The sequence below is a fragment of the Gymnoscopelus microlampas genome (assembly GCF_963454915.1).
Source record: "Gymnoscopelus microlampas genome assembly, chromosome: 11".
In the NCBI taxonomy this organism is placed as follows: Eukaryota; Metazoa; Chordata; class Actinopteri; order Myctophiformes; family Myctophidae; genus Gymnoscopelus; species Gymnoscopelus microlampas.
In genome coordinates this window covers 52,078,880-52,105,569 of record NC_139948.1, presented here as the reverse complement: position 1 = coordinate 52,105,569, position 26,690 = coordinate 52,078,880, and the positions used below count along the sequence as shown (strand labels likewise).

The 26,690-nt window shown below is 41.3% G+C and overlaps 2 protein-coding genes across 2 annotated transcripts in view; both read right to left on the bottom strand.

Annotated features, from left to right (window-relative positions):
• Positions 1-9,631, bottom strand: part of abat (4-aminobutyrate aminotransferase) — an 81,976-nt gene extending 72,345 nt beyond the window's left edge. The window contains exon 1 of the mRNA XM_084072484.1: positions 9,494-9,631. The gene's annotated coding sequence lies outside the window, so the exon portion shown is untranslated. The remainder of the gene's footprint in view (positions 1-9,493) is intronic.
• Positions 9,632-18,309: 8,678 nt separating this feature from the next.
• The window catches only part of mettl22 (methyltransferase 22, Kin17 lysine), a 29,737-nt gene continuing 21,356 nt past the window's right edge, over positions 18,310-26,690 (bottom strand). The window contains exons 9-12 of the mRNA XM_084072486.1: positions 25,463-25,543; positions 23,816-23,918; positions 20,682-20,850; positions 18,310-19,018 (exon numbers count right to left, since the gene is read on the bottom strand). Coding sequence (XP_083928612.1) covers positions 18,971-19,018; positions 20,682-20,850; positions 23,816-23,918; positions 25,463-25,543 — 401 coding nt within the window. The 3' untranslated portion in view covers positions 18,310-18,970. The remainder of the gene's footprint in view (positions 19,019-20,681; positions 20,851-23,815; positions 23,919-25,462; positions 25,544-26,690) is intronic.

The window sequence follows — 26,690 nt, the reverse complement described above, 5'->3', positions numbered from 1 at the left end:
CAGATTGGCAGTGGAATCAGACTGATTTGACTGACAATCTGTCAGTGGAATCATGTCAAAAACTAAAAACTAAATAATTCGTTTTTCAAAAATCTTTTTTTTTGTGTTGCATTAGTCGACTATTAGCCGACTATAGGCAACATTTGGCCAATCAGATTCCACTATAGAAATCCTTAGTCGGGGACAGGCCTAATATACACACACACACGCACACGCACACGCGCACGCGCACGCGCACGCGCACGCACACACACACACCGTTACATACATACACATGCACCACTAACAATCCTACTACGTGAAGATACACACGCATGCACACACACAAGACACAAAATGTAGCATTTTCGTCTTCTCCCCGCCGTCCCCTGATGATCTCTCATTGTCTTTCCTCTCTCAGTGGACGTCCAGCTCTGCTTCTTTCCAAACAAACCCCCCATTTCCCCTAAGTAACAGAATATCAGACTGAAAATAGCCCCAATCACTTCTTTTAAAGAAAACAAATGTGGGACTCCATTAGGTAAAATTCCTTCCCCCGCCCACACACACACACACACACACGCGTGCACAAAGTCTAACGCGTACAAAATAAATGCACATGCTCATGCACGTTTTCACTCAAATGCATACACATATGCATGTGTGCGCAAGCACCTACACACAGATCTACGCTAACGCACACGTGAACACGCCACACACGCACGCACGCATGCACACACACACACACACACACACACACACACACACACGCACGCACGCACGCACACGCACGCACACGCACACGCACACGCACACGCACACGCACACGCACACACACAGTACCACAACATATGAGATCAATGTCCACAGTGACCCTCCCCCCATGCCACAGGCAGTCAAAATACAATATTGCACATTGGTTCAATAAAGTGCCAAATTATCATCACTTCTCTCGCACGCACACGTGCACACGCACGCACGCACGCGCACGGACACACACACACACACACACACACAGACGCACACGGCCTATATCTGCCGTGTCAGGGTTTGGAAGCTGGTTGAAATGAGCAGTATTCTAATGTTCTACTTATCCAAGCCATCTTAATGACCATGACACAGGCAGAGTGGAAGCAGCAGCTGCAGCAGCTGTAGTCCATGTGAAAAAAAAAACATTGTTTCTGACGAAACACACTTTAGGGAGCATATTTTAAAACGGACATTCTTCTTCTTTTCTTCTTCCCTTTTTAAATCTACAGATCCACAGTTGGCAGTCGGCCAGCAAGACTCCAGGAAAGCGGTGGGGGGGGTCAGTGAGTCAGGAATGTGACCTAGAATGCGGTGCGTTGGTGAATCTCTGCCCTGGAGTAAATATCCCACCGTTGTTGTTCATTCGGCGCTCCAATAACTTCATTATACGTTCATGTATCGCAGCGTAAATGTATTCACACATCTCTTGTCTTAACCCATTAAGACCGGGAACGCATCTGTGTCATTTTTTTGATTTCTTTGGCTATTCAAAAATAGCAGATCTACAAGCTCATAGCGCGGCACTCGGTGCCGCGCTATGAGCTTGTAGATCTGCTATTTTGTTTTTTAAATAAATCGTGAAAATGTGTGCAAATCTTTGAATATATATACATTTTCAACTCAAATATTTGCTTCTGGGGGGGGGTCTCTGGAACAAAATATTTTGAGATGGGGGGGGGTCTCTGGAACAAAATATTTTGAGATGGGGGGGTCCGCAGACAAATACATATCATTTTGGGTGGTCCTTGACATGAAAAAAGTTTGAGAACCACTGATATATATATTTTTTTATTAATAGATTCATTCCCGGTCTTAACGCGTTAAGCAACACCACCGGCTTCATATTCAGTAGTGTTTGCATGCCTTTAACTTAGTGACTCAGCAGTGATCCTTTCTCACTGAAAACTAAACATGCTTCATGGCTCAAACATCTGGCCTTAGTTATCACCTAAAACCAAACCAGGTAGACCTACAGTATATACAAACCAATCAACCAACCCTGTTCAAACTGTGAAATAGCTCGCCTCATTCCAGCTCACATTGTGAGCCTGTATATCGGCTGTTTTTCGTAGAGACTCATGATATATCGTTGCTGTCAGGCAGAAACCTCCTATCTCCATATTCTAACTTGTTCTTCCGTATATTAACGCCCTACTTATGATCATACTACAGCGTCACAGAAACGTATTGAAAGTAGCAGATCCACAAGCTCGAAACGCTGTGTGAATTTAAATCCTGAAAAGTCACAGTGTTGGACATATTGGTTTCCAACTGACAGAGACCATATCATGATGGTACCAACCAGGGACGTGCAGAGGGATATGGAGAGGCAAGGGGCTGAAATTCCAAAAGGGCACCGAACAATTACCATACTTTTAGGCCCGAAAACCCAAATAACCCAAAGATGTGTCCTTACGCGCTTAATGTCCTTAAAGTCCTTAAAGTTACGCATCCAACAAGCTTTGAACTGAGCAGAATGGGCCTTCCATTCCAGAGATAATGGCCAAAACATCTTGAAAACGACCTCTTTCGCCGTTTTTTGATCGCCGATTTTCGATTGAGTTTTGGCCATTGTCGCCCGTTTTTCTTCAATAACACGGACTAGGAAGGTCGGACGGCGACAAACTCGATACCTGAGTAAAGTTTACTTTGAGACATTTCCGTCAGCCTTACTGTTAGGCCTCTAGGGGCAGTTGACAATTCTTTTTTGGGGGAAATAGATTTTCTTTTTTGGGGGCGGTGTAGCCGCCCCCTATAAGTGAGTTTTGGACACCGACCAAAAGATTTGTATACCCCCTAACCCTTCCATTGTTAATGCAAATCGATACTTTTGCAAAGTCAGCCAATCACATTACAGCTAGTGTCATCACCACTAACTGTAATGTGATTGGCTGACTTTGCAAATTCAGGACTGTGATTGGCTAGCGAAACACATGACACATGTGCAGCCCTATGAATAGCAGTATGGACTTTAAAAAAAGTCTTTTATCCTTTTTTTAAAGTGAGTCATGTTGTGATGACCACACACCGCCCACTTCACACTGGGTGTGATTTTTTATTTGTTTTCTAGTCTGGAGGGGGCACTTTTTTACCGACGGGTAAAAGGGCAGAGGGGCTCCAGCCCCCTTTCATGTCTATGTGTGCACGTGCCTGGTACCAACAAGAGCTAACAGTACAGAAGCAGGACCCCCCCCCATGTGTGTATGGATGGACTGGTCCATAAATCAGCCGACTCATCCAACCATCCATAACCATAACTATCAAATGTCTCCAGGAAGGAGGACGAGTGACCTCGTTCGCGTCTTACCGTAACGTAAGCACTTCCTCTAAATAGAACCCGTTGCAAAGTGGGGCGAACGCGACCGACTGCTGTAAACATTATGGAATGGAATGTACTGTATGTATGGAGAGAATCACATTCCACTGAAACTGGTTCAACTCAGGACTGAAATGTTAACTACTTCATGACCGCACACACACCCCGGCCAACATAACTTAAACTACTACAGAGATAGAGGTTGCCTCATGGACCGGTTTTGTGTCACGAGCGCAGACCCCTCCCACTGACACAATACTGTCTCAGAGCGAACCACTTTACTCTCTTGATTCTATAGAACAGTGGTTCTCAACCAGTAGTCCGGGGACCACCAGTGGTCCTTGAGGAGGTTTCCAGTTGGTAACCAAATGGACCCTTATTAGATCTTTAACTCTTGAGAGCGTAAAATGAAACCAAATGGACCCTTACGGGTCCATTTGGTTTCATTTTACGCTCTCAAGAGTTAAATTATTGTTAAATATCTGCATTACTTAATTTACAAGAAGTCTACACAATTAGAGAATGTAGAAGAATTGTTATTTTGGTCGTTGTTTTCCTGTTAATCTCTCCTATTGGTACCAACATCAATACAGCATGGATGGAACTATGGAAAAAATCTTATCCAACAATGACAAACTATTCTAAGTCTTGGGGCTGAGAAGCTAAGTCTCATCAAACGGTGGTTCTGTGGCTCAAATGCCCAATAATTAATGGACCTTGATATGAAAAAGGTTGAAAACCACTGCTATAGAAGGTACCACACTAGTGTCTACTGAAGGTTTGTTCGGTATATATATATATGGATGCACTTTCCATAGAATCAAGAGAATCAATGATCTCTGGCACCTGAATTGCTTCCGCAGGATGAATAAAGGTCTGTCTGTCTGTCTGTCTGTCTGTCTGTCTTATTGAGTGAGACACTCATACAGGTACAACCGTGACATGTTGGTGTGACATCATGGTCCACAGGACTGTGCAGGGCAACATCAGCATTACAATCTAAATGTTTACATCATTTAGGGGCGGCCATAGCTCAGTGGTTAGTGAGCCCGCCTAGGGAGCCAGAGGCCCTGGTTGCCCTAGGTTCGATGTGTTGCCCATATGTGTCGATGAAATGAAATTTGTCCCTGAGCAAGACTCTTAACCCCTAATTGCTCACAGGTTCTCATTGGAAACAAGACCGCAAGGACTTTCATGAACGACCTGTTAAAAGGAATTATCCTTTATCATCGTGTTTCACCTCTGTGTTCTGGACTGGTTGGTAGGCGTCAGAGCTCTGGCAGAGCAACTACACCAGCAATACAGTCAACACAATGGTGACTGTATTGTACCTATCAGCAAGAACACATATATTTTGTACCTGTACCTGGGTTTTAGGTTGGCGTTACTCTATTTTAGAAAAGCTTCCTGTGTGTGGACAGGTGTTGAAAATTAGCACTCGTGCTATATACACTGTAAACAATGCATCTGGTTTCGTACAATGTAATTGTGATGTCTGTCCATATCAAATATATAAACATAACATGATATAACTTAACATTCATGTGGCCTAAGTCACTTCTTTTGGGCTTGTTTTCATAGACCTGGTTGCTTATTTCTCTCGCAAAATCTGGCAACACAGGTTAACAGATGTAGTGACTCTGATGAGCAGGTTAACATATGTAGTGACTCTGATGAGCAGGTTAACAGATGTAGTGACTCTGATGAGCAGGTTAACAGATGTAGTGACTCTGATGAGCAGGTTAACAGATGTAGTGACTCTGATGAGCAGGTTAACAGATGTAGTGACTCTGATGAGCAGGTTAACAGATGTAGTGACTCTGATGAGCAGGTTAACAGGTGGACAGATGTCATGCGTCATGCCATGTGTTCACCTCTTCACTGACAGCCTCCACACATTAGCATGGAAATAGAGGAGGAAGAATTAATGAAATATAAACCAAAAAGAAGTGAAATCTAGTCCGTCTTCTACGGCTTTGAATCAGTGAGGTCACATGACCCAGCCCTGCTCAATCATCAGGTTTCTTACATGTGTAAACACTGGAGAATGCACGACTACTACATGTGGTATTTAAGGAGCCAAGTCCCTCCCCAACCCAACACAACTGTAACTGTAACTGTAACATCCACAAGCCTGGGATGAACTCCAGCTATTTCTATTCCTGGCGTTGTTGACGATGACTTCATTCAGTAGTTATGCTCACTTCCTCTTCCTATAGATTTTTCGTCAGGACTTCGGTTACTCTATGGTTCTTCTGTCCAGTGGTTGGAAGAAATACACAAATGGTTTTACTTAAGTAAAAGTATCAATACTGCAGAAGTACTCTGTTACAAGTAAAAAGTCCCTAATTAAAAATTGACTTGAGTAAAAGTACAAAAGTATTGGTATCAAAATGTAGTTAGAAGTACCAAAAGTAAAAGTACTAAAATGTTGGAAAATAGCAGATTTGCAAGCTCACAACGTGTCGCACCGCTATTTTCAAATAGCCTAGGTATAAAATAGGGCTAAAGAGGTTAATGTATGTTTTATATATCTGCAAAGTAACCAGTAACTAAAGTTTTCAAATAATTGTACTGGAGTAAAAGTATAATATTTGCCTCTGAGATGTAGTGGAGTAGAAGTAAAAGTATAGACAATTGGAAATGCTCCAGTAAAGTGAAAGTGCCTCAAAATTGTACTTAAGTACAGTACTTGAGTAAATGTACTGGTTACTTTACACCACTGCTTCTGTCTTCCTCTCTTTCTTTCTTTCTTTCTTTCTTTCTCTCTATTTACAGTAATACATGTGAGGAAGCCCAGCTCTAGTAGCCTGGTAAACCCTCCCTCCGGAAATCTCATTTCCATTTGATTTCAGGAGTGAGTCTGGCCTGATCGCCCATTCTGCAATATTGGCTGTGGGCTGGAGTTGGGCGGGAGTAATACCGTTGACTGACAACCCCTTCAGCCAATGATCGTTTTTCCCCTCCAGCCAATCAGCAGACCTCCAGACTAATGTGACGCAACGGGACTTTTGACACGGCCATGCCCAAAATAGGTTGCCTTATTGGGATACATGCGTGGCACTGCCCGCCCCTCCCGGTTCTCAGAATTTTTATTTTTAAATAGGCTCTGTCATGATTAATTGACTACATATATGAAGTCAAACAACTCAATTCTATCCAAACGATATCTTAAAAGTAAATTCCGTGCCTCAAAAAAGAAGTTTGAGTGTAACTGGCCACAGAAACAATGGCGGATCGTTCCATTTTTGTCGGCTGCACTCGGTCCCATTCGGGCTCACTCGTACTCGCCACCTGATTGGCCAACTGTCGCTGTCAATCACAGAACGATGAGCGACGACGCTGATAGGCTCGGTTAGCTGGTAATTCCGCTAGAAACCCCCACAATGGGCGTTCATGCCAGACTCACTCCTGGAATCAAATGGAAATGAGATTTCCGGAGGGAGGGTTTACCAGGCTACAGCTCTAGTGTCAAGGACGATGACAGGCAGACTCAGCGGACGATGAATAATTCATGCTGAGGATCAGTTTGCATATAGATCAACCCCCCCCCCTCCACCCCCCCCCCACCCCCCCCCAGACTGCTTTCATCCAGACCTGCATGTTCTATAACACAATCATAAGCACTTTAACGTACATATCACTGTGTGTGTCTGCATGCTGGCGAGGCCACGCCCATTTCAACCCCTACACTTTGCATGACTTTGCGTTTAAATAAATATTTTTTTAGTCCACTTTACAGATCAAAGAAACATCTAGATTAACAAATCCATCTGAGCAGGAAGAGCACATGCATGGAGGTGTCAAGTGAAGCAGGCTACAGCATTGGCTCTCAAAGTGGGGGTCCGGGGACCCCCAAAGGGGTCTTTGGAGGGGTGGGGGGTACCAGGGGGTCCCCAGCAAAATGCGTTTGTTTTTTTTAGATTATTTTTTTTATAACCATTTCATCCATAAAACAAACACACACACACACGCTATTGGTGGTCTGGAAATACATAAAAAAAATAGCAGATCTACAAGCTCACGGTGCGTCACTTGGTGCCACGCTGCGAGCTTGTACATCTGATATTTTTTGTATTTTTTTACGTAATATCTTCTCTTCTGTGTGTGTGTGTGGGGGGGGTCTCCCTGGCGTACGTACAGTACATGTACAGTAGGCTGTTTTTTTTTAATGAAGCATCCATCCAGATGCAGTAGAATAGGATACAGACATACAGACAGACAGACAGACAGACAGACAGACAGACAGTATAGCCACATATTGGGCACAATGATCAACTGGTTCCGACTGGATAGAACCGGTCTCATGTCATCATGCCTCAGACAGAGAACAGCAGCCTACATGTTACATGATAAACACCACTGCATTTTTATTTATTTTTAAATAGCAGATCTACAAGCTCATAGGGTGGCACTCGGTGACGCGCTATGAGCTTGTAGATCTGCTATTGTTTTTGAATAGCCAAATAAATGTTAAAATGACACAAAGAGAACAGCAGCCTATGGTTACATGAACACAACTATTATGTTATTATTATAAAAAAAAATATATAATGCATCCTCTTCAATCTACAAGTTACATCACCATCACACTATACAGGGGGGTTCAATCTATGCTCATCATGTATGAGCTTGTAGATCTATCTATCCCCCCCCCTTCTCTCCCCAAAGGCTAATAACACATCAAACACGAACCAACGCACGGGCACAATAACACGCACGCGGGTGCAACTGAAGTGACACGCGTGCATATGATCTAAGTTTGCATCATCTGTCTCCAGATGATGCAAACTTAGATCATAAATGTATTGTTTGTTTTCAGAGGCAACATTTCAGACAGAAATAGGGAGGCAAAACAATAAGTTACCACTTTATAAGCCCTTCTAAAATAGTGGATCTGCAAGCTCTTAACGCGTCGCCAAGCGACGCGTTGAGAGCTTGCAGATCCACTATTTTTTTCCAGGTATTTGTTTGGGGGTGAAAATAGCCATGGTTCACATGACGCTCGTCTATCACAAGCGTCATGGCGCTACTTGTTCTTGGTTTTTGAACTTTCTACATTTACGACCCGTACATCTACATGGACGTTCACATTTCAAATATAAAGCGCTGACCCCCCCGGCCACGGATGTAACAAGTTAAAGCGCTTGGGTCTAAGTACCCGTATCTTCCATATTGTTCAATAAAAAAGCATTTTAATCCAATCGGTGGCCATTTTCTTAGAATGTTCTCCATATGCTTTCGACTACGCGACCCTATCGGTTGTGAGGTGTACTGCACTTTGATCCAATTTATAACTGTATGAGAAAATGAACGCCAATCGGATTAAAATGCTTTTTGTTGAACAATACGGAAGATACAGGTACTTAGACCAGGGCGTTTTAACTTGTTACATCCGTGGTCGTGGGGTCAGCACTTTATATATGAAATTTGAACGTTTATGTAGATGTACGGGTTGTAAATGGAGACATTTCAAAATCCAAGAACAAGTATCGCCATGACTGTCATGATATGACAGTCATGTTTCAGGGCTATATAATATAGGGGCGAAAAGAGAAAATGTTTGAACATGTTCTCCTCTATAATGACATTCCCAAAATAAGGATGCCATCATGTTGAAAGTAGTTTAGAATAGATGAATGGTCGCATTAAACAATACAACGCGTGTCTGAATTATAACACGTGTCACATGTAGATGGACGGGGCATCGATTGCGATGAAAATCTGAATAATCTGCAAAACAACTATTCAGAGTTTTGGGACAATTATGCATAAAATAACTGAATGTGAGGTTTAATGTAAACTGCATGGCCCACATGACACTGTATGTGTTTCCTTTCGTATCTACGATACGAAAATAAACACATCAAGTCTTGATCCCAGGCTGATGCAAAGTGAAAGTATTTTGCATCATGATCTGCTGAATATCACCATCATGGGCCATATACACCGCGAGTGTGTGTGTGTGCGTCAATACAATACATACAGTAACATAATAAGCTATAGGTTTATGTATGTATTAGCCTACAGCACACACACACCTTTTGGGTTCGTGTGTGTGTGGATACATCACATACATTAGATACATAGTGTGGATACATGTGGATACATTAGACTCTATAATGTATCCACAACACATTGTATCTCTATAATGATCAGAGAACTTACCGATCAGATCAGAATCTGTCCACCGACGATGAAGCTGTTTAATCAGAACCCAGGAGAAGCAGCCAGGACGGGTAGCCTATCTGTGGAGCAAAGCGGAAGGTAAACAGCAGCAGCGGCTATAGGGCTGGATCTACACAGCTGTCATGGAGCAGGGATGTGTGTGTGTGTGTGTGTGTGTGTGTGTGTGTGTGTGTGTGTGTGTGTGTGTGTGTGTGTGTGTGTGTGCGCGCGCGCGTGCGCGTGGTCTGTGGCTGTGCGTGTGTGCGTGCGTGCGTGAGTGCGTGCGTGTGTGTGTGTGTGTGTGTGTGCGTGCGTGTGTTGTGCCGGTGGGGAGAAGTAGGAGGGGTTCCAGCCCAACAGAACACACCGATCGTCCAATGAGAGCCGAGCACCAGAAACCAAAAGGACCAATCAACTGAAATCATCTGAGTTCAACAGAGCCGAGAAATCAGCATCATCACAGAGGAGGAGGAGGAGGAGGAGGAGGAGGAGGATGGAGGTGCAGATGCAGTCCATACAGACAGACAGACAGACAGACAGACAGACAGACCTGTGAATGCATTGTGTCTGCACTATCCTATGATAGGACAGGATAGTGATGACACAATTAATTGGATAGGATTCCTATCCTATTAATTTGTACTTCTCTTGTTTGATGCATCCTTAACGTCTGTTTATAATGTTATTATTGTGTTTCCTCTGCTTGATGTTTTGTGTAAAGCACATTGTCTTGCCTTGTTGTTGAATTGTTCCATAGACTACAGTACAAATAACACTGCCTTGAATATACATGTCAGCTTTATATGTATGTGCAGACTCTGAAATTATTTTAGATTTGTGTTTTAGGTTATTAGATTTTTAGATAGGCAAATGCATTTAAAAAAATGTTGATATTGTAATCAGCAAAATAATTCATTGTTTTAATGTTATTTGTCTTTTTAAACCTGTGATCAAGCTGAATAAACATAACATAAACATAACATAAACATAACATAAACAGCTTTGCCTTTGTTGACAGTGAAGTTACTATTAATTATGCTCTATTTTGCGTTAAAAATGCATAGTTTATTCTGTCAATTGCAATGCAGAGAGAGAGTAAACAAAAAGTGGTTCTCAACCTTTTTGTCATGCGACCCCCCAAAAATAATCATGTTTGAACTGGGGACCTCGCAATATAATCATATTTGAAATGGGCACCCCCCCAATAATCATATTTGAACTGGGGACCCCCCAAAATAATCATATTTGAACTGCGGACCCCCCAATATAATCATATTTGAACTGCTGACCCCCCCAAAAAATCATAATTGAACTGGGGACCCCCAAATATAATCATATTTGAACTGCGGACCCCCCAATATAATCAGATTTGAACTGCGGACCCCCCAATATAATCATATTTTAACTGCGGACCCCCCCAAAATAATCATATTTGAACTGCGGACCCCCCAAAAAAAAACATAATTGAACTGGGGACCCCCCAAAATAATCATATTTGAACTGGGGACCCCCCAAAATAATCATATTTGAACTGCGGACCCCCCAAAAAAATCATAATTGAAGTGGGGACCCCCCCAAATAATCATATTTGAACTTGGGACCCCCAAAATAATCATATTTAAACTGGGGACCCCCCACCCTGACAAGCACTTGGAACGTTAGGAGTTGCGGCGTTAGGTTTAGTTTGACTCGGTTCCACAGATATAGTGAAAATAGCAGACCTACAAGCTCACAACGCCTCACAACGAGCCCCCCCCCCGCCCCCCCCCCCCCAAAAAAAAAGAATGTTTTGGGGGACCACTGCTGTAGCATATAGCCTAGGTTGTGTTTCTAAAAAGTGGGACAAAGAGAGAAGAGGAAAAGAATAGTTGTAATGTTTACCTTTGGTCTTCTTCAGGCAGAGGATGGAGGTTGTCAGCTGGGTAAAGGATGGACCTCAGCTCCAGAAGAAGACCCTCTACAGATCTGTTGTGATGTTGTGACTGCTGCTGCTGAAAGAGAGACAGACTTCCCCAATTTAAGGGGGGTCTCTCCTGCTCTTATATTAGCGCACACTACCTCCCTCTAGTGACCGCCGTGAGAAAATGCAACACGTTACACAAGGCAGTTATGTCAGTGGTTCTCAAAGTGGGGTCCGGGGACCCCTTTGGAGTCCTTGACGGAGTTCCAGGGGGGTCCCCTAAGCTAAACAATTGATAGTTAGGTTAGGAACCACATGGATCTACAAGCTCATAGCGCGGCACCGAGTGCCGCGCTATGAGCTTGTAGATCTGCTATTTTTTTTAAATCGTGAAAATGTGTGCAAATCTTTGAACATATATATATATCATTTTTTTTACTGAAATCTTTGCTTCTGGGGGGGTCGCTGGAACAACATATTTTGAGATGGGGGTCCTCGGCCAAATACATATCATTTTGGGGGTCCTTGATATGAAAAAAGTTTGAGCACCACTGATATTACAGCAACATAAGTTTAAAAAAAAAAAACTGTTAGGATTTAGAAGACATTTTGTAGAATCCCTCAGAAGCAAAGATTTGAGTTACAAATGTTGACTTAAAAAAAATATATATATATATTCAAAGATTTGCACAAATGTTCACGATTTAAAAAAGAAAATAGCCAAAGAAATCTAAAAATGACACAGATGCGTCCCTGGTCTTAATGAATGAAGAGAACCAGTAGAGAACCACTTCACTACGTGAGTACAATTCACTGGACACCCTTTCTAATCATAGTTTCTAATAAGTGCCTTTAGTTTCAGTGAATGAAATCTTAATGCTATACACTATACAGCTACAGTGACATGATGCAATGTTGTGATAACAGTTACGTTTCCTGGTTTTTATTTCATTAACATGTTTTATTTTGTTTACAATTGAGGAAGATCTAGCACAGAGCCCTGACACTGTCCAACACATGTTGGGATGAATTGAAACGCTAAATAAATGCCAGCCAGGCCTTATTATCCAACATAAAGTGTGTGACCTCATTGGAGCTGCTCCCCATTCTCTCCACTATTCTCTCTGCCATGGCTTTTTTTCCCCACTAGAATCACTAAAGCAGTAGCCTCGGAAACCCATCCTTTTTTTTTTTTTACTAAAGCAGGAACACTGCTGCAACCTGCTACCATTCAGCCACCAGAGCATTAAAGGGATAGTTCACCGAAAAAATGACTTATTTTCTATCAATTACACACCCCATGAAGATTTAAATTCAATTATTATCGCCGGTCATCAAATTATTGTCTTAGGAATGCGACAAAAACTACAAAAATCTCCATGAATTTCATGGAGATTTTTGTAGTTTTTGTCGCATTACTAAGACAATAATTTGATGACCGGTGATAATAATTTGATCTCCGGTAGGAGACATTAGCATCTTTCTACCGGTCATGAAATTATTGTCTTAGGAATGCGACAAAAACTACAAAAATCTCCATGAATTTAAGTCTCCATGGGGTGTGTAATCGATAGAATAAAAGTTATTTTGGGGGTGAACTATCCCTTTAATGAGGTCAACGTGTCCGGGTAGCTCAGTCGGTAGAACTCACGCCACAAGATCATGGGTTCGATCCCCGGGCACCAACTCAGTGTGTAAGGCTTGGGTGCGGTTAATACCCCAACCGTGTGATAATTGGTGTGGTTAAGTACTGGGAGCTGATGGTAGGTGTGGTGCTATCTCTCCCTGGGTCTGGTTAAGTATGTTCTCTGCGTTCTCGGCTGATACAGACAATAAGCGTCTTCTTACTTACAATACTTACTTACTTAATGAGGTCCAGTGGTGGAAAAAGTACTCAAATGTTTTACTTAAAGTAAAAGTATCAATACTGCAATATATAAATACTCTGTTACAAGTAAAAGTCTGGAATTGAAAATTTACTTGAATAAAAGTACAAAAGTATTGGTATCAAAATGTACTTAAAGGTAGGGTAAGTGATTTTATTTGGTTAAAATAAGTGTTAAATAGCTCTATATTCTGATAGTAATCATTGCTATAGAGTGTTTGTTCAGTAAAAGGAGTCTCCTTGTCTCTCCAGCTCTTTATTAAACAGAAAATGCATTTTCGTTTCAGTTTCATTTCCAATTTTATCCAACCAGGACAGAGAACTCAATCAGGATACAGATTAAACAAGTGAAATTGGAAGTGATGACACTAAGAAATGAGCAGACCAAATTGGAACTGGAACACTATAAAAATGAAGCTTAAAAATGGGTACTTTCTCCTGATTGGCTGAGATTTTGACACCTACCGGAAAATGTATTTTCTGTTTATTAAAGAGCTGGAGAGACGGAGAGACTCCTGTTACTGAACAAACACTCTATAGCAATGATTAACCCAAAAATATCACTTACACTACCTTTAAAGTACCAAAAGTAAAAGAACTAAAATGTTTAAAAATAGCCGATCTACAAGCTCACAACGCGTTGCGATGCGTTGTGAGCTTGTAGATCTGCTATTTTCAAATATAACAATTGGAAATGCTCCAGTATTTCCAACAGTAGTTATAGAACGGGAATGGGAGACAGTGATGGGTTCGAAGGGTGGGTGTGCATCAGGGATCAGTACTCAGTCCATTACTGTTCGCTATTGTGATGGATGTGGTATGGAGGGAAGTGAGGGGTGGACTACCATGGGAGCTGCTCTATGCGGATGACCTGGTACTGATGGCTCACTCCAGTGGCGTGCACAGACATTTTGAGGGGCAGGCGCTCAAGTAAATTATACTTTTTTTTGTTTACTTGGTCTGCTCTTTTTTCCCTCTACACCTATACCTCTTTGCCAAAAATAGCCTCAAAAATAGTGAAAGGGATGAAGGTGAATGTGGAGAAGTCAAATGTCATGGTTGGTGGTGCTGGCCAGGGAGTGATACCGCAGTCAGGAGGAGCATGGCCATGTGGAGTTTGTGTGGGAAGGGAGTACAAGACAACTCTCTCCAGTGCAAGGGCTGCCAAAAATGGGTCCACAGGAGATGCAGTGGAGTAAAAGGTAGTCTGCAAGCGGCCAGCGAAACATTCCGGTGCAAGGAAGACGTATGAGGTGGTGGACAGTTTCTGCTACCTGGGAGACATCCTTAACGCTGATGGGGGGGGGGGGGGGGGGGGGGGGGGGGTGGACCTAGCGGCGACCACAAGGGTGAGAAGTGGATGGAAGAAGTTCAGGGAACTCACGCCCTTCCTAACATCCAAGGCCCCATCCCTGAAGATGAAAGGGCAAGTGTACTCAGCCTGCGTCAGAACAGTGGCATGACGTCGTAATGGAAGTGAGACATGGGCTGAACAGAGCAGAGGTGAGGATGATCAGATGGATGTGCGGTGTGTGTCACTGAGGGAGAGAAAGACCAGCGCAGTGCAGAGCTCTGAGACAGAAGATGGGAGTGGAGGCCACAGTGGATGTGGTGAGGAGAGGCAGACTGCCATGGTACGGACACGTTGTGTAAGGAAGGAGGAGAATGATTGGGTGAAGAAAGTAATGTCGATCAGACCCAGTGGCCGGCCGGCCTAAGAAGACCTGGCAGATGACCGTGTTAGCTGACATGAAAGCACTCTGCATCGATCACGAGATGGCCATGGACCGTTCCCGGTGGAAGAAAGCCATAGCGAGAACCCAGTCCAACCCAGCGGAGCCTGGAAAGCGGACTTTAAACAGCCAGATGACCAAGGGGGTTTCAGGGGGTTCCCAGACAAATTAATAGTTAGGAACCAAATTGAACCTTGTGTGTCTGTAACTCTGAGAGTGTACAAATGGAACCAAATGGACCCGCTAGGGTCCATTTGGTTCCATTTGTACACTCTCAGAGTTAAATGAACATGATGATGATGATGAAATGCTCCAGTAAAGTAAAAGTACCTCAAAATTGTACTTAGTTACTTTACACCACTGATGAGGTCAGACACGTCTTTCCGCAAACTGTTGTGACAACATTGAACTACACATTGTAGCGTTAACGTGTACATGTTCTGTGGAAACGAAGGGGCACAGATTAGAACACAGTCATTATGAAGTGTGTCTACTAACCTTTTGGACACGTATTATGTAACGGCCAGGATTCAAACCCGGGTCTCCCACATCATGGAAAGCCAAGATCTTATCCATCCACCACTAGCCTAAAGGGGAATTCCCCCCCTTGGCCGGGGGAGATATCAGCCCCCCCCCCCCCCACACACACACACACACACACAGCTCCCCAGCCCGTAGGATTACATTCAGTGACAAATATCGCCCTCGCCGCCCGGCTTCCCTCCCCCGAACACGGGGCCAATTGTGTTCGTATAGACCAGGGCTGATGCAACTTTGATGATGCAGAGGGCCACTATATATTTACACACTCACTCCAGGGGGACACGTTGCATATACTGTACTGTCGGGCAGACACCTCTTTTCTCCGTATTTTAACTTTTTTTTTTAGAAATTACCATTCTGTCACACAAAAGTAGCAAAAATAGCCGATCTACAAGCTCAAAACGCGCCGCAGTGCGACGCGTTTTGAGCTTGTAGATCGGCTATTTTTGCTACTTTTGAATTGGAATCCTGAAAAGTAACATTTTTATTTCATTTCAAATGCATTTAGTTATACTTATGTTAACTTTATGAACTTAAATACAAATACATTGGACATAGAAAAAAGACAATATAATTGTAATACAAGTCATTAAACTACTAATATAGACTGAATTGATAAAAAGCGGGTCATGTTTGCATGTTTGGAATTGTAACAGCTGAAATCAATAATATATCACTATTCTGATATTAACCATTAAGTGAAGGTGGGGGCCGCCAGTTGCTCAGGTATGGTATAGACAAAGCCGGATGCACCGCGGTGGATTCGAACCCCTAGATTCCACGGGGGTGGGCAGGCACTTTACCACTGCACACCCGTGCGTTTGTCTTTCTGCTATTAAAAAAATACAAAAAAACATGTAGAGTATATATGTGATAATGTATCAGTTTTGTTTTATTTAAAAATATGACACATCAGCAACTTTTTTTTGTTAGCACACTGATCATATTATTTCCAATCCATAATCCATATAGCCCTTTATGGTGTTTAGAATTATCAAAAATAAATCTATACTGTACCAGTGATAACCTTGGCAATCACCTTTGATGCATTAAATTAAACACTGCGTCATAATTTAAGAAATGTATAAACAAAGCGGTTTAATATTTATTTTATAAAGTTCTTATTCAAAGTCTCATTTGTCGTTTCCATAAATTTCCTAATTTTTTTTTTAATTCACAGCTTAAATCAATAAATAGTGTTGTAAGGTGCACACATTCATTAACCACTTTAAACCCGGCAGCAAAAGAAAACATGCTCAAAAATACCTTTTTAAAAAAACAATCTACAAGCTCACAACACATTACAATGCGTTATGAGCTTATAGATTGCCTGTTTCTTTTGGCCAATGAAATAGGGCTCAGGTGGTAAAAAATATTTGGTAAATCTAAAATAATAATAATAATAATGTCAGTCCCTCTAAGATTGTAGTTCAAAACAGAAAACAAAGTCAAAAAAACATTCACGCATTTTTACCATGCTTGCGTGGTAAAAAAATATTATTATAAAATCCAATATTATGGGATATGCCGATCCAAATTCACACTCACAAAAATGTCCCAATCTATATCTGCTTAACCCTTTATGACCAGGAATGCATCTGTGTCATTTTAGAATTATTAGGTTATATTCAAAAATAGCAGATCTACAAGCTCATAGCTATGAGCTTGTAGATCGGCTATTTTTGAAAAATCGTATAAATGTGTGCAAATCTTTACATCGATACATACATACATACATGTATATGTTTCAAAGCGAACCTTTTTAACTCCGATCTGTGCTTCTGGGGGGTCCCTGGAACAACATATTTTGAGATGGGGGTCTGTGGCCGAATACATATCATTTCGGGGGGGTTCTTGACATGGAAAAGTTGGAGAACCACCGATATAAAATACGTAAAAAAAAACAACTGCTAGGATTTAGGAGACATTTGTACAATATACTACATTCAAAGACTTGCACAAATGTTCACGATTTAAAAAAAACAGCAGATCTACAAGCTCTTGAGCTTGTAGATCTGCTATTTTTGCATAGCCAAAGACATCTTAAAATGACACAGATGCGTTCCCGGATTGAACAGGTTAATAATAGTAAAATATTTCACAAACAATACATTCCCCTTGTCCAAAACATTAACATCTCAGGTATTGCTAGAGGATTAAAACACGAATATCAAATAAGAGAACCAACCAAAGCGTAAAACGTAATTAACTCAAGTACAATCCAAGAACTTCAATTCCACAAAATGGATGCAGAACGCAGTGAGGTGCAGGTTGTTATTGAATTATAGTAGACATGTGTGAGTAATAATGAAATAAAAGCTCATGAACCGGTTTGTGCTCTTAAAGCGTTCTCTACACACCAATCACTCAATACTAGGTTATTGTTTAAAGTGATATTAGAATACTTATTGGTGTGATGGCACAAGGCCAGGTTCTTACCTACCCAAAAATAGACCTAAAATCTATAAGCTCACAACGTGAACTATTTTCGGAGCGTGACAACGACGTGAAATTAAGGATAAATTAGTCTTAAAGGCTGACTTTTTTTCCTATGGATTAGTCACCACATGGAGACTTCAATTCATGGATACGTTTTTAGTTTTTGTCTCATTCCTAAGACAATAATATGATGACCGGACTTCTTTTTTTTTAAACAAAAAAAAAAAGGCATGGGTTTCCGAGGCTACCCATTCAATGGTCTGATAAAAGGTGATAATGTCCCATTCAATGCATTGATAGCATGACTAATCGATAGGAAAAAAAAGTCATTTTGGGGGTGAACTATCCCTTTAAGCCTACAACTGCTCATAAGAACAAACTCTAAACCAGTGGTTCTCAACCAGTGTTCCGGGGACCACCAGTGGTCCTTGAGGGCGTCCCGGGGGGTTCCCAGACAAATTAATAGTTAGCAACCAAATTGTGTGTCTGTAACTCTGAGAGAGTACAAATGGAACCAACTGGACCCGCTAGTTAAATGAACACTGATGAGGATACTACTGTGTAGATTGGGAGCCCCAAGAGAATCAAAATGGTTGAGTCCCTGGCTTATCTTATCAAATGGGGGGTCCCTGGGCTAATATGTGTGAATTTGGGGGTCCTTGACGCGAAAAAAGGTTGAAAACCAACTGCTCTAAACCACTGTAGTGATCAGCTGTCTCATTAATACTTCACTATCTCACCACGTTTGTTTCGACTTTCACTTCATAGTGAATCAATGGATGTCTAAGCGCCAGCTGTACTGTACTGTACTGTACTGTAGGTTCAATGGGTGCCAGCAAACAGGAGGAGCCCATGTGGGGTGGGGGGGGTGACGTGAGGACCACCCCGGCCTACCAGTACTACCAGCCAGCTGAACCAGGTGGGCTCACAGCTCTCACAAGTCTATCTCAGGATGAAGGCCGACCGCAGAGAACAGGTCACACCCGCTTCAGATGCAGAGGCGTGGCCGTTACCTTCCACAGCTCCTGGAAACACAAACAGAGCAGTCATGGGCATGGACAGTGGTGGAAAAAAGTACTCACACAGTAAAAGTATCAATACTGCAATGTAGAAAATACTATGTTACAGTAAGTAAAAGTCCGGAATACATTTTTTTACTTGAGTAAGAGTGCAAAAGTATTGGCATCAAAATGTACTTAAAGTACCAAAAGTAAAAGTGGTCATTATGCAGAATGTCCTGTTTCAAGTTTTCAAATGTATAAAAATCTTTTGAAAATAGCAGATCTACAAGCTCACAATGCGTCGCACCGCGATAATAATAAATGTTGTCGCTGTCTTTTTTCATTTTCTTTTCTAACAAATCAGGGCCATTGAACACCCTTTACGTCTGTGTGTGGGTTTTAAAGATATTAAACCAATTAAAAGTGTTTAAAAAAGCACTTCTGACTGTTGGTCAACCTCCAAAAAAACTCCAACAAAGGTTATTATTTTTTTTCCGTCTGACTTCGTCATTCTTTCTTTCTTTCTTTTTCCTTTATTTATTCAGGAAAACCCATTGAGAGGAAGCTCTCTTTTTCAAGGACGCCCTGATAACAAACATTTGAATCACATTACAATGTCACAACTAATTTAACAATAAAGCAAAAAAGTAAAAGCAAAAGCATAAAACAACATTAAAATACTCGCAAAAGGCGGTGAATCAGACAATACAGTGAGGACATGGATAACAACATAGCGATTTAAACATCAGATGCAAATAAACAGTGTTACATGAAACAGGTACAGTCACTATGTAGTGTGTCCTCAAGAAGCATTTGTGAATTCTAATCAATGATGGACAAAACCCATCATTCTCCACATTAATGGTCAAAAACCTCCTAACTCCACTTGAGCTGTTATTGGGTAAAGTTATGATAATATGATAGGTGAACTGTTTGGTGCTACTATATATATGACTATGAATTGAATACCAAGGACCTCAATGGAAACAAGACCGCAAGGACTTTTTTGGACGGACCTTTTAGACAAAGAATTTTAAATGTAATTGTGCTGTTTTAAAATGTTTTGCCAAATAAAACATATTTAATTCAATTCACACATTCAAGTATCTGACAATGTATAAAGTCACCAGACCAACTTTGATGAGTGTTGTGTTGTTTTAAAAATATGTTTTTTTTTCTCCTTCATTTTCTTGCCCGACAGCAGAGATATGCAATGTGCTATTATTAACTTTTAATAATAGCCCATTTGACATGCAATAATACAAATACAAAAATTGACTAAAATATTATAGTCTAATTGTCTTGTATTTGAGAGTGGTCCTAACTTGACACACAACCAATGTGCTACCTATCGTTTTAATACTAATACTTTAGCTCCATCTAGTGGCTACTGGCACATACAATCTATTCTATCAACTCAAAACTTCTAATCCCTATCCTAGTGCATCAGGTTTGAAAGATATAATTTAATTAATCAAATTAATATGTATTATTGCCATAAAAAAAGGTCTTCTATTTCTTCTCCCTTTTTTGTATATACTACATATATGAGCTTGTGACTGACTCACCAGTTACTCTATTATACAGTACCTGCACTATGAACGCATAGAGTCTATGCGTTCATAGTACAGGTACTGTATAATACTGTATAATACTGTATAATACTGTAAATGAGGTTATGTCTCACCAGTTGCTCTATGCGTTCATAGTGGAGGTACTGGGGGAAGTTGGTGGGGAGCTTCTCCACATGGAAGCTGATCCGTCCGTCCTCCATGGTCTGCATCTGGGACAGACAGCGGTGGAAGTGGTCGTAGGCCTCACAGGATATGTCCATGTGTCTCAGGGTGAAGTTCAGCCTAGTGGGAGGTACGAGGAGAGAAGGGAAAGCACAATGGCCCTCATTTATCAACGGAGCGTAAAAAACGGCTTATCTTTTTCCATATATTCGGCCGTACACCAACGTCAAAGTCACATTTATCAAAGGATCCTATACAGCCCATCCTAGCGTACATCAGGTCGGAGCTTTGATAAATCTCACGTCTGAAAACGAGCGTCATTTAAATAACACACCCTTAAATATTCACAAAACGCCCAACTTCACGATATGAAGAACCAGAATACGACCCAAAAAAAGCATGAAAAGCCAATAAGAAAGAGTTTCCCCCGCTCGCCGCACACGTCCCTCTTGCAGAAGCGCACAACGCGTTGCGATGCGACCTGTTGTGAGCTTGTAGATCTGCTATTTTCAAATAGCCAATGCAGCCAGATCTGCAAGCTTAACCGAATGACTGTTAAAGCAGTTTGTTTAAATTAGTTTATAAAATGATATATTTTCACAGCGATTATTTATTAGTGTAGATACACATTTTGGAGTGGATTATGTGTCCAGATGCCTGTCAGACAGTCAGACAATGCTGCTCCGCAGGTCTACAATGGAATAAACGGGCGCAGCCAACGTTAACAACTGGTCTCTACCAGACGTGAGATCTCAGCGTACGGTAGGATGAATCCAACGTCAGGATATATTGATAAATGCCAAATGTTGCGGTGATCTCGCCGTACGCCCATTATTTGGTCTGCACCGCGTTGATAAATGAGGGCCAATATGTGTCGATAATGATCATTAAAAAGCTGGACCTTAAAAAAGTCTCTTAATGTTAGGAGCACCATGTTTCAGTGGCCTGTGCCACTGAAACATGATTTCCATTTGACTTTCATTGCGAACGCGGAAGAGGCGCCTCCGCGCCCCCATGTCACTCACGCTCTCATTGGCTGCCCCCATGTGAGTCACGCTCTCATTGCCTGCATGCACTACAGTGTGGCTGAAATTCGCCTGTGCCCCTGGCTGACTAATTACACTCCTCTGAGAAAAATATAGCAGCGACAGTCAAAAAAAACACATCTACAAGCATCTACACGAGTTCATCTATTGGGATATCTAAGAATTCCATGTCATTTGTGCATATTTCAGGCCGGATGGCAAGTAATTGCTCATTCCTTTCTATTCTTCTTATTGTTATTTTCGAGCTGCGTTCGCTTCCAGCGTTCGCGCGTCTTACTTGTGTAATATTCTACTACCTACCTACCTGTATTTTACCACTGACCAGTGGTGGAAAAAGTACATTTTCTTTTTACTTAAGTAAAAGTATCAATACTGCAATGTAGAAATACAAGTCAAAGTCCGGAATTCTAAATTGACTTGAGTAAAAATACTGGTATCAAAATGTACTTAAAGTACCAAAAGTAGAAAGTACTCATTATGCAGAATGTCCCATTTCACAAATGTATAGAAATCTTTTGAAAATAGCAGATCTACAAGCTCACAATGCGACGCATTGTGAGCTTGTAGAGTGAGCTTGTAGATTGGCTATTTTCAAATGGCCGAAATGTATATACTATAAGTAGGGCTGAAGCGGGTAATGTATGTTTTGTGATAATAATCAAAGTCTACAAAGTAACTAGCAATTAAAGTTTTCAAATACTTGAAATGGAGTAAAAGCAAAATGACTGAAAGTTGTAAAAAATACCTCAAAATTGTACAGTAAAAAAAGTACAGTACTTGAGTAAATGTACTTAGTTACTTTACACCCCTGATCTCACCTCTTCTCTATAGGGCCAGTGGCGCCCATTTTCTGGTTCCACTTCAAAATAGTCAATGCATTTTCCCCATTGACATTTCCAAAAATATTCATATCAATCATTTTAAGCCTAGAATCAAGCCATCCTGGGTCCTGGTGAATCATGACCATAAAATGTTTGATTCTGTGAAAAAAACTTTTTGAAAACGGCAAAACAAAGGGTATTTATTAAATATAGTATATCATGTAATTAAATATAATATAAAACAAATCACAGAAAAAAATGTTTTATGGTCATGATTCCCCAGGACCCTGGATGGCTTGATTCTAGGCTTAAAATAATTGATATAAATATTTTTTGAAATGTCAATGGGAAAAATGCATTGAGTATTTTGAAGTGGAACCAGAAAATGGCCGCCACTGCTATTTTTAGCGGCGCTAGCCGCTCTATACCTTTAGGTATAGAGCGGATATTAGCCCTCTATACCTGGCTTTTGCGTCAACGTTCTGATTGGTCAGGCTCGCCAAGGTTCTGATTGGTCAGGTCCGTCAACGTTCTGATTGGTCAGGCCCGCCAAGGTTCTGATTGGTCAGGTCCGTCAACGTTCTGATTGGTCAGGCCCGTCGAGGTTCTGATTGGTCAGGTCCGTCAACGTTCTGATTGGTCAGGCCCGTCAAGGTTCTGATTGGTCAGGCCCGTCAACGTTCTGATTGGTCAGGCAAGGGAACTATTCATGACATCAATATTATATCATGAATACAAAATTAGATGGTTTATATAAACTGTAAAAGTCCGGAACATAAACACTCTGGGTACGGCTTATAAATTGTATAGATTATTTCATAACACATACATATCTTTCTGGTACCACATGTATACACACGGACACACAAAGTTTATTTTTTAGGTACCCACTCTATCAGCTATGACAGATCAGTTTTTGCCACTTACCTTGGAATGCATTTGGTGATTCGCTTCCAATGGCACTATTTAGTGCCACTGGAAGCCTTGAAATAAATTTACAGAGATTTAATATTGTTTCTCTAGTATTTCTCTGTGTGTACATATGTCCGTGTCTATGTCCAGGTGTATGTCCATCATTATGTTCGTCCTCTGTATTCTTATTAACTGGGGTATAAACTAATATTGATATTATATATTAGATATTAATATTGAAACACATATCTATGACAAAATATATCAAAGGCGCCGCTACCTTCACACAGGTGTGATTTTTATTACCTCTTCTCTATAGACAGGTACGTAGTGCAGGGATGCTGGAAGTTACTGCAGAGTCTGTAGAAGGTTCTGAAAAACGCGTCTGTCAGCTCATCATCATAGCAAACTGGAGGCAAACAAAAACAGATCATAACACTCATTATGTGTGTCCACTTTAGCTATTTTACATGTATTTTCTCATTCTTGTTCCGTATTCAAGTGTCAACCACTATTAAGGAATGTCAGTTGTTGTAAACACAGCACAACTCATGTATTTCTACCATCATGGAGATTCACAGTGATTCCAACAAACATCTGACTCCAGAGTCTGACTGAAAAGCACTATAGTGTACTCTGAGGTCATTCACTGAGGCTGTGCTGCCACCTAGTGGCAATAGGTAAATTAGAAGAAATGTATGTGATATTGTCCACAGGTTAAGTGAAACCCTCCCAGGTTTGACAGTCCATGTTGCTGCAAGGGCCTTTTTTAGACGCATAGGCAAATTAGTACTTTTTTTCCAGGACTTTTATTTGTTCTCCTTTTAGCCTAAATGTCTGACTGTACCTCGTGCTGATTACATCTCTGACTGATAAAGTAATCAATCAATCAATCAATCAAAGCTGACAGTGTTAAACTACACGTATGAGCTGAGGTCAAAGGCCAGACCCTCATTCATTCATTTGTAACCTCCCGTCTGGACTACTGCAATGGAGTCCTGTCTGGGCTCCCAAACAAATACCTGGACAGGCTCCAGTATGTCCAAAATTCAGCTGCCAGAGTTCTCACCCGCACCAAGCCATGGCAGCACATCACCCCTACCCGTAAACAACTGCACTGGCTTCCTGTTCAATTCCGCATCCATTACAAACTCCTCCTTCTGACCTACAAATGTCAAAACGCCCTCGCTCCACAGTACCTCTCAAGCCTACTCCATACACCGAGCCGGTCACGGACCCTGCGGTCCACAGACTTGGACCTCCTTGCTGTCCCCAACACAAACATGCGAACTTTCAGGGACAGAGCCTTCAGTGTGGCAGCCCCCACCCTGTGGAACTCCATCCCAACAGGGATTCGCCATGCTCCAACACTGGACTCTTTTAACCCATTAAGACCTGGAACTGTGTCATTTTTTGATTTGAGCTAAAAAGCATTATTTACACTTTGGGCTATTCAAAAATAGCAGATATACAAGCTCATAGCGCGGCACCGAGTGCCGCGCTATGAGCTTGTAGATCTGCTATTTTTGAAAAATTGTGAAAATGTGTGCAAATCTTTGAATATAATTATTCTTAAAGCGAACATTTTTAACTCAAATCTTTGCTTCTGGGGGGTTCCTGGAACAAAATATTTTGATGGGGGTCTGCGGCCAAATACATTTTGGGGGTCCTTGACATGAAAAAGATTGAGCACCACTGATATAGAAACATACGTTTTTCAGAAAACTGTCGGTATTTAGGAGACATGTAGAATCGGCTTCAGGTCTCAATGGGTTAAAGCTGCCTTGAAAAGACACGTGTTCTCTCAGGCTTATGGCATATAGTAGTTGTTTGTTGTTTGTTTGTTCATTTGTCTGTTAGTTGTTCCTTGTTCTGATGTAAAGCGTCCTTGGGTTTATGAAAGGCGCTATATAAATTCGAGCTATTATTATTATATTATTATTACACTCTTACCGTCCGCTGCCAGGATGAACCTAGTGTTGTCATGGAGATCTGCCACTTCCTCCTCCGTCCAGCTGAATTCCACATCAGCGTCTGACAATGAAGGAACAACAAAAAAATATCATCATATATTTATCAAGTAAAAGGAGTCAAGGACTACTGACACTCCTTTCTCTTCAATTAGACATCAAATTCAAGGATGAGGCAATAAGTAAATAAATAAGAAATTAAAACATTCAGAAAATAAATGGTTTTCTTGTGTAGAAAAACAAGGCCTATTCACCTTGGATTTCTTTCAGTTTTTCCTCACATAAAAACAAAACACATCGACACAGAACTGTACACAAAGTGCAGCTTTATGCCGTAGACAGAGCATCCATGAGCAACCGCAGGTTAATATCAGAATACTGATATGTTATTGATTTCAGCTGTTACAATTCCATGCAAACATGACCCGCTTTAATTACTTCAGTCTATATTAGTAGCTTAATGACTTTTTTATGTCCAATGTATTTGTATTTAAGTTAATAAAGTTAACATAAGTATAACTCAATGCATTTGAAATTAAATACAAATGTTACTTTTCAGGATTCCAATTAACACATGGGGTGCCAAAACCGAATACCCTTCGGTTTTGCAAATAGTTACGCGGAGTGCCAAAACCGAAGGGTATTCGGTTTTGCTGTCTTTTTGTTTTTTTCGTTTTTTCCCACACGGGCGGGGCTGGAGCAGCTCTGGGAGTACCCATTGGCCACAGTTACATGGACCATCATGTATTCATTCAGAATGAACTCATTCAGAACTAGAAAATGTGCTCCTCGGAGCACAAGTCTCCGCCAGCAGCAGGATTTTTGGTAAGGAATTTATTCCAAGATTGGAACTTTTTCTGCTAATATCTCCTGACTAAATGTTAGCTTGGCTGATGGCACTGATGTCACTTCGAAACATGCAATGCAATGTTTTGAAGTGACTCCCCGTTTTATAGGTATGTATTTCGTCATGCGTCTCGCTAGCCAATCAAAGCACACCCTTTCAACATATTGTCACGTGTCACGTGAAGCTTGACCAATGTTAGCTTGGACACACAGCGAAAAACGGAACGAAAACATACTCTCCACCATGCCTTCGGCCTGGCGGAGACAATGAACTCATTCCGAATAGAGGAATCTGTTCCACTCACCTGTTTACATGGGACCTGAATAAAAGTATTCCTCGTTTACATCACCAAAGCATTCATTCG